This window comes from Hyla sarda, chromosome 10 (genome assembly GCF_029499605.1).
Source record: "Hyla sarda isolate aHylSar1 chromosome 10, aHylSar1.hap1, whole genome shotgun sequence".
Classification (NCBI taxonomy): Eukaryota; Metazoa; Chordata; class Amphibia; order Anura; family Hylidae; genus Hyla; species Hyla sarda.
In genome coordinates this window covers 104,757,088-104,765,900 of record NC_079198.1, presented here as the reverse complement: position 1 = coordinate 104,765,900, position 8,813 = coordinate 104,757,088, and the positions used below count along the sequence as shown (strand labels likewise).

Below are 8,813 nucleotides of genomic sequence, written 5' to 3'. Positions count from 1 at the left end.
TATCCCACGTTCTGCAAATAGATAAGACTTAGGGGGTTAAGTTTCTCTTTGGGGGGGAGCAAAGTGGCTGGTGAAGCCATGCAATGCCCCTGGGGGGAAACAATATGCAAAGTAGCTGTCTGTCAGTAGGAAAGGGTCTTGGGAGAAATGTATCAAACCCTGTGTAGAAGAATAATGGTGCAGTAGCCCGTAGCAACCAATCAGATGGCTTCTTTCGTTTTAAAAAGACCTCTGAAGAAGCAATCTGATTGGTTGCTATGGGCAACTACTCCTCTTCCCTTCTGCCCAAATTTTGATAACTCTCCCCTCTTGATCTCTGGTGCCACCTATGGATAGGCGATAACTTTTCCTCATGGGGATGACCCGTTTAGTCAAATGACAAAGTTCTTCTATATTTTTGACGACTTCAAATCTGCTATATCTGAGTCCAATGTTTATGACGTCTATTAATGTGAAGTGGTGTGTCTTCATGGGCAGAGGTGTAACCTGTAGCTTCAGGGTCTCAACCAAAATCTGTTGCAGGGCCCCGTGTCTACTGAGCGCCATTTGTAATACTGGTGTTTTCTAATGGGCCAGAGGTGCCTTTCACCAACACTGTCGGAACGACTAGGGATCAGGGTAGGTGAGTACACTTATTTTTATTTTCTTTACACCAGCCTGAGCCTTTATTTAAAAGAATTCCCCAGAAAACTCCATTAAGAGAATGAGATATGAGGATGATCATTGGACAAATTTTATAGGGAACACGCCATCCCTTTTTCATGCTGCCCGAGTCATCAGGGTGGTCCCCAGTGGCTTATCCCCAACCCTACGAGCCTTGATTGAAAGATCTTTCTTGTTTTGGTATAGAGTGAGATCTAACAATCAAGGTTGGTAGGGAAGGGAGAAGCCACTGGGGCCACCCCAATGACTCGTGGTTCAGGCAGCGTGAAAGTAATGACAAGTTTACTTTAAAGTTTCTCATGGAGCAATATTTTTTAATATAAAGGGAGATTTATCAAAACCTGTCCAGAGGAAAGGTTGCTGAGTTGCCCATAGCAACCAATCAGATCGCTTCTTTCATTTTCCAGAGGTCTTTTCAAAAATGAAAGAAGCAATCTGATTGGTTGCTATGGGCAACTCAGAAACTTTTCCTCTGGACAGGTTTTGATAAATCTCCCTTTATGAGTTTATCTATGACCTGAAACCCTTAAATTGTGCCCTGCCCCTAATAAGCCATTAAAGCATATCAGAAAACATTTTATGCTTGGGGCTGGATGAGGAAGACTATGATAGGACCTAGGAAAATATGAGAATACTCTTAACAGCTGGAATCCCCAAACATCCTAAATATCCTATATTTGGTAACAAAAGCTTGAACCTATGCCAGAATAAGGTTGTTACATAAGTCAGATGCCATGTATGAGGCCTAACAACTACCAATTGTGTCAAACCTGTAAACACAATGGCCCTGATTTACTAAGAATGTTGTGTAGGTTTCTTTGTGGGTTTTAATTCCCTACAATTTATTTTCCACCGTATTTACTAAGGTTTCCCTACATTTTGCTTTTTTTTAAACATGTTTCCTCAGCTCAAATCCACTATATTTTATGTGGAAGCCTTAGTAAATCTGGCGCACAACCTGACAAAACATGTCGGGTTTGCAATAGTAAATGAGGGTCAATGGGTAATGCTTTGGTTTCCCATCAACCTTGATGCCAGCCTACACCATGTGTGATCACCAGGGCTTCTTAACAGGGAAAATTCTGAACAGAAACATTCTAGAACCTTATTTCAGGATACTTCTTAAAATAAAGTCGGGATATTGCCGCGGTTTAATAATCTTGAGGCTCCCTCTTGTTTGGATCTCTCATCTGTCAGAATCTCATGGGGTATATTCGTATATGCTCTTAGGTAGAAGATACAGTATGGGGCACAAACTGGGCATACTTGAAGGCATTCAACACCATGCATGGCATACCTAGGCTTTGTCCAATGCAAAGTGCTTTCCTAACTTCATGCTTTGGTACAAATGTGATGTGATGCAACGTACAGTCATCGAAACACCTAGGGGGTCGAAATCTGGGTTCCTCCTATTGTAAAAATCCAATATCTATTATCAAGAGCGATCATTCCGGGTCCTCTAGATGAATGTCAGAGTGAAAATTAAGTGCTTTTAATGAAAAATAGCTTAAATTATGCCTTGGCTAAGACTTAAATGCAATTATGTAAAAATTCTAGTTTAGCAAATCGAAATATGGCTTCAGCTTTCACCCACAAAAAATATAATATATATAATTTTTTCTTGTTTAGGACAGATAGAAGCAATCAATAAACCAGTTGATGTGCACTAGGCCTATGCCATGGGACTACACAAATAAATATACATGTACGTACATACGACGACAGCACGCCCAAGAGATGCAACCACGAGTAAACCTTTCAAAACATCTGAGCGCATTTATATACCCAGCTAAGTGACACCTATGAAACAGGAACTTGTGAGGGATACAAAAAATCAAAGACGAGAATTCTAAAAGAAGGATCAGAATGTCAGAGAACTTTCGTGCAAATCCTAGGGAGTTCTGCTACATTCTCATGCAGGTCCATTAACACCACCGATTCAGTATCAACTTTAGACCAATTCATGTCCTCACAGGAAACAAATGCAAGAAACATACTTAAGGAATTAACACAAAATGTCGAAACCCATGTTTCCATTAAGATTTAATAATCGCTGCATAGTTCTAGAGTGCACCCTATGGTTTCTGCTTAGAGAGGCCCATAGGGTCCAGTAACTGATGCAGAAGCCAGGTCATTGACCACAGTTTCAGCCATGATAAAACATGGTGGCAGCCATAGCAGACAAAAGTTTTTAAAGATGCAGTCCACGCTTCAAAGTGTGTAAAATACAATGGTGAAATTCACAAAAGTGGCAAATATTTAAAGGGGTACTCCACTGGCCAGCATGGAACAAAAGGTTCCAACACTGTTTTCGTGCTACGGGGGTCGGCCACGCCCTCTCGTGCTGTCACGGCCATGCCCCCTCAATGTGCAAGTCTATGGGAGGGGGCGTGACGGATGTCACGCCCCCTCCCATAGACTTGCATTGAGGGGGCGTGACCGTGACATCACGAGGGGGAGTGGCCGAACGACGCAGCCCAAAAACTGCATTGGAAACATTTAGTTCCACACTGGCCAGTGAAGTACCCCTTCAAGAGCAATTCCAATCACTCCAGTTTATTGGCATCAGTTGAACAGGAAAAATGTGATGGGGTTGTCTATACTCTCCATTATGGCATATGGACATCAAAGATTGGGATCTAAACCCAGCACCCCTTGTCAAAATAAAGCAGTAAAATCAGCACCAATTTTGGCAGAATAGGTGCGTCAATGCTTGAAATAGACATGTAATAGCTGGCCGCCTGTGGTGGTTGAAGAATCGTACCTCTTCTTAAAATGGACATGGGTAATGGAGTTTTATATAAGCAGCTAGAAGGAGTAGGGAAAGAGAAATTTCTATGTCTTAGAGAAGATTTCTATCTAAAAAATTGCAGTTGTCGAATGTCTTTGTTCTGCCAGTAATACATGATATAAGGTTGTCCCCTGAGGACAAAAATATAGATCTAGCTGGTTAGTTAATATCTGACTGGGATTATTCTTAGAAGCAATGCACAAAATATAAGTGGAAATTAAAATCAATGTCATAAGTAAAAACATATTTTCCAAAAAGTTGACTTACGGAAGTCTATTGTAATGTATGATGGGACGTGTCATTCTGCATTGCCCTATACCCTTGTTCTGCTGGAAATTTTCATTGGCCACACATGGGCATAGTACATTGCCAAATGTCGGGGGTCTATGAAACTTCTCATGCTACTGTAGACCATGATTTATTACATTTTGGGCAAGGACCATCAGCAGTCAGTAAAGCACCAAGCATGCTTTTATAATCACTGTTATTGATGATATTTTACCGTATTTGAAATCCAATTTGCAATAATTTTTTTTAATTTTAAGTAAAGTATTCCTAACCATAGGATTAGATTTTCCATTGGGGTCAAAGCTAGTAAAATGATATTTGCTGCTACAAAAAAAAAAAAAAATAGTTGTGATGCTATATCTGTGGAAACATTAGAACAAAAATGTATTTAAATGAGATTTCATTTTGTCAACATCATAAAAAACAATTATCTTGCCAACAAATAGCCAGAATTTGCCCATATTATAATAGTTTTTTGTCCACTTTTGTCATTTCAATTCAAAACTAATAGAAGAACATAAAATTGTTATATTCTTAACTGCTGTTTTTGATTCCACAATTTAGGATTTGGAAACGACCCTCACGATAACAAAGACCACAGATAGCTGGAACTGTCAGACACTTTAACATTATCCACAAAGATATTTTTTTTTTTACATAGATATTTTTAAAACATAGAAAACTAGTTGATTCCACAACTAAGAATGTGCTTAGGGACAAAATAAGTGTGATCTGTAAAAAATACGACTTTCATTTTTTAATATAAGTGGAGCTGCACTTTTAAAAAGCTGCTTTAGGTTCTGCTCACAAGCAAACAGTAGGACAAGGTCTATGGGAACGAACAAGTCAATGGGGACCATAGTGCTAGACGGTACTAGTGTCCTCATTGGACGTTCCTTGGTTTGGCACAAAAATAGACACATCAATTCACCTACAAACCAGTGACTGTAAGGACGAGTTATGTTTTTTTCCTTGGAGTGCCCATACCAGATCTTACAATAATGACATTTAGCAATAAATGACACTCAACTCCTCCACTCCCCCAACACTACAGACACACACAAAAGATAGAGAAAGTCTCGAGGTTTCCACACCTTGCACTTTTGAAAGTATTAAGTCTTTTTTTATAATTTCTGTTTTTCTTGTGTTTTTTTTTTTTTTTACATATTTACAGAAGTTCAACGCTAAAATCGGATGCCCCAAGACATGTACCAAGGTCCGAGTTTTCCCTTGCACTCTACGTTGAGTCCTTCCCCTACCAGATAAGGGTAGGAGCAGAAGGCGTGAAGGAAATAAAACTGGTTTCCTACTGTCTTCCCATTTCGGAAAATGAATTCACTGGTTTTTGCTTTTCTTTTTCCTCAAAAGGAAAGAAGAGTTCTACATCCCCTGTCCGCAGAGGATACTGTCTGTAGATAGCCCCTCAGAGATGCCGAGGACTTGGATGGCCATTATGATACAACTTCTGCTTGATGTGAACCATGTTTCCACTGGTGTCGTCATACTGCCGCGGGTGACGTTTTCGAAAATCCCTTAAGTTACAAAACTTGGGAATCCATGACCAAGAGTTGTCTGTAAAAAAGAAAACAAATTGAAATATCTTAAACATTTTCCTTAACACTTTCCTTAACACTTTCAAGCCTTAATTTAAAAAACAATTCAAGGTTATTTTGATGGACACTTTGGGGAGACCAACTTATTAGAAAAGACAATAAGACTAGGGCTACATGGGAACTTTGACTACAGCATGGGACACCCCGTAAAAGATTGCCATGTAGCATGGCAGGAATTGTGCTGCATCGCAGGTAACATAACTGGATGAGGTGGTGTTGCTGGCAAATGAAAGAAATTCATCAGTTTAGCTGTGATGCAGCACAATCAAAATTGTAGTGCGACATTGTAGTGCAATATTTGCCTGTGTGACCCATGTCATGGCCAAAGTCACTGTGTGTCAAAAGCCTTAAGAAATCTAGGAAAAAAAGGAGGTGCGCTCCATAGCGTAAAACAATACCGGAGGTAGGGTAAGAAGTAGGGGATAGTAGCCGCTTACCCAGTGGGTTGTGCAATTCATACACAATAATGACAAAGGTGAATAAATCAAGGTAGGGACCATCTGCAGCCCTCAAGCTTGTACGAGGAGGCAAAAGAACGGTGGAGGCTTCTATGTTGTTGGCAGCGAGATTGGAATGGTGCTGACGAAGCCAAAGCAGACAAAGCAGGAATGGTAGAAAGGATTTCATTGACCAAGATGCAACATGTTTTTCTGCACATGCTCAGCGAAACACATTGCATCTTGGCCAATTAAATCCTTTCTACCACTCCTGCTGTGTCTGCTTTGGGTCCATCAGCTCCATTCCAATCTTGCTGCCAACAACATAGAAGCCTCCACCGTTCTAAAGCATAAAGAGTTATAAAGAAGAAGGAAAAAACAGTAACAAGATAAATGGACAAAAATACTGAAAGAAACTTCAGGACCCAAAACAGAATTTAGGACGGTTTGAATAAATTCTATCATGTGGTCAAACCAAATCAAGTCTAAAGCAACTAGAAATATGTTCATTCTTAAATCGTAGTTAGGAAGTTATTGTCCAACAGGCCAAAAAGAAACGGTAGAGTCGGCACTACTAAACCCATAGTACAGATCCTTAAGGGGGGGTTACTCACTGTGTAGGTGGTGCTCAGTTGATAGCAAATAGTCTTATCACAAGAAATCTTGAATGTAGAACAAAGAATCCAATGGCACTCACGAAGTGAGTGCCCTTGGATTCTTTTTTCTACATTCAAGAGTAGTTAGGAAGATGTCTACAACAATAAAAAAAAGAACACTAATCATAAAAGAATTGTCCTTGACAGCTCACTTAAAAATGAGTGATACTGTCACACACAAAAACCTTTTGACATGTCATTGAGACTTTTTGATCAGTTAGAGTCTAAGTGTTCAGACACCCAACTATCTCTAGAATAAGTCAGCAAAACCCTTCTCTTCCTGTCTCATTGCTTGCTTTGGATGGGCTCCTTAGACTTTCTATAGAGTCCGTCTACAACAGAAACATGTGGAGAGAAGCTTTTAGGGGACCCCTCCTTAGGGTTTGCACACACAGACCCTGACAAATCAAAACTTTTGACATGTATCTATGATAGTGATGCTTTAAAAGTGTTGACTTAAATAGAGAGGCTGTGGCGGGGCCGTAATGAGATTTCATGGGGCCCCATATGAAAATAAAAAACATCTTATCCCCTATGGAAAGGATAGGGGATAAGATGTCTGATCGCGGGGGGCCCGCCGCTGGAACCCCCCCCTGCGATCTCCCTGCAGCAGCCGTATTCTATGCGTAGCTGCATCTGAAGTTTCAGAAACCGCCAGGCTTCCGAGACGGGGACTTGTCGTCACGCCCCGTCCCCTCCATTCATTTCTATGGGATGGGGCGTAACGGCCGCAACGCCCCCTCCCATAGACATGAATGGAGGGGGCATGGCATGACGTCATGTCCCCGTCTTTGAAGCCTGGCTGTTTCTGAAATTTCAGACGCAGCTACGCATAGAATACGGCTGCTGCAGGGAGATCGCAGGGGGTCCCAGCGGCGGGCCCCCGCGATCAGACATCTTATCGCCTATCCTTTCCATAGGGGATAAGATGTTTTTGCCCGGAATACCCCTTTAAATAAAACAGGAGATGGGTATTGTGGGAATTGTGTACTAAAGGGATCTCAGTGTCTCTTATATAGTAATGTTCTAGACACAAAACAACAGAAAAACAGACAAACTATCTTCATTTACTGCCCCGAGAATACAAAATGAAATTTCCTTGGACAACTAATGCAAGTCCTGGAGCACCGATGTGGTAGGAAGTCTTCTCTCTGTCTTTCCCATATAATCAATTCTAACTCTTATAAGGCTTCCAAGATATGGAGTTTCAAACATATCTGTTCACAGATCTGAAGCCGTCGGACCAACAATTTACTTCCATAGTAATAAGAATAAATGTCATTCTTCTAAGCTTAAAGTGGTTTTAAAGCAATTATCCTTATCTCACAGAAAGAATAATGGAGATTCCTCCTTGGAAATTGTAGAGGTTAATGACCTTGACTTAAGATCTGCTACCTCGTGGTCTAGATACTTTGGTTTTGTTAAATGAAAAACTGTAGGGAATCAAAGAAGATTAACAGTGTATCGTCCACATGGAACATATGTAATGACGTGCCATATACTCAACCTGGGCCTTCTTGGGACTTCTCTTACAATAAGTACTGTGTGTACTATGAGAGGCTTCAGCACAATTTCTGTAGGTTTTGGGCTGAATATTTTTGCATATAGAAGAGGTAACCCATAGTAAAGACTAAATTAGGCTCCACCCATTAGGAGAATGCTAGTAGCATGATGTGCCCCTCTTGTTTGCTCACTCTTAGGACTGAATGCTGCCGAATAAGATGATAAGTGTGTTGATATTAAATGGGTACTCCGCTACTCAGCATTTGGAACAAACTGTTCCGAATGCTGGAGCCGGTGACGGGAGATCGTGATGTCATAGCCCCGCCCCCTCATTATGTCACGCCCCACCCTCTCAATGTAAGTCATGAGGGGGCGGGGCGAAAATTGGGAGTATGGATACAATTCTGTATACATATATATACTAAATGGAAATGGGTAGACCTTAATGCTCCGAATGTGGAGCTATTGTAGAACCTTTGAGAAGACTCTTGTCCTATAGAGTAAACACAGGCAAATATACTACAGACCAAGACATAATTAAAAATATTCTAGATGAGAATGAAAAATAGAGAAAACACATTTAATCATTTGGATATTTAGTTGGCTTGGAATGTTTCCTAGGATAACTGAGGAAGTTTCTGTACATTTACATTGGACAAAAGTAAGGGGAACTACACACTGTATGATACAGATAGTCTCTTTAGATAGTCTTTAATCTCTAAAACATCAATCTAGTATAAAACAACCCAATTGTAATGCATCAAGCATCTCTGCGAGAATGGACAACAGAATCCATGGATAGATTCTAGGAAATCTCCTCTCCTGCAAAAAGGGAAAGTCAAAGGTAGAACCTACATAGGAG

At 40.6% G+C, this 8,813-nt stretch overlaps 1 protein-coding gene across 3 annotated transcripts in view; it reads right to left on the bottom strand.

Moving 5' to 3' along the window:
* Positions 1-3,108: 3,108 nt before the first annotated feature.
* TMEM240 (transmembrane protein 240) overlaps positions 3,109-8,813 on the bottom strand; it is a 92,267-nt gene continuing 86,562 nt past the window's right edge. For all 3 annotated transcript variants that reach the window (XM_056544760.1, XM_056544758.1, XM_056544759.1), the window contains exon 4: positions 3,109-5,314. In XM_056544760.1, the coding sequence (XP_056400735.1) occupies positions 5,166-5,314 (149 nt within the window). In that variant the 3' untranslated portion in view covers positions 3,109-5,165. The remainder of the gene's footprint in view (positions 5,315-8,813) is intronic.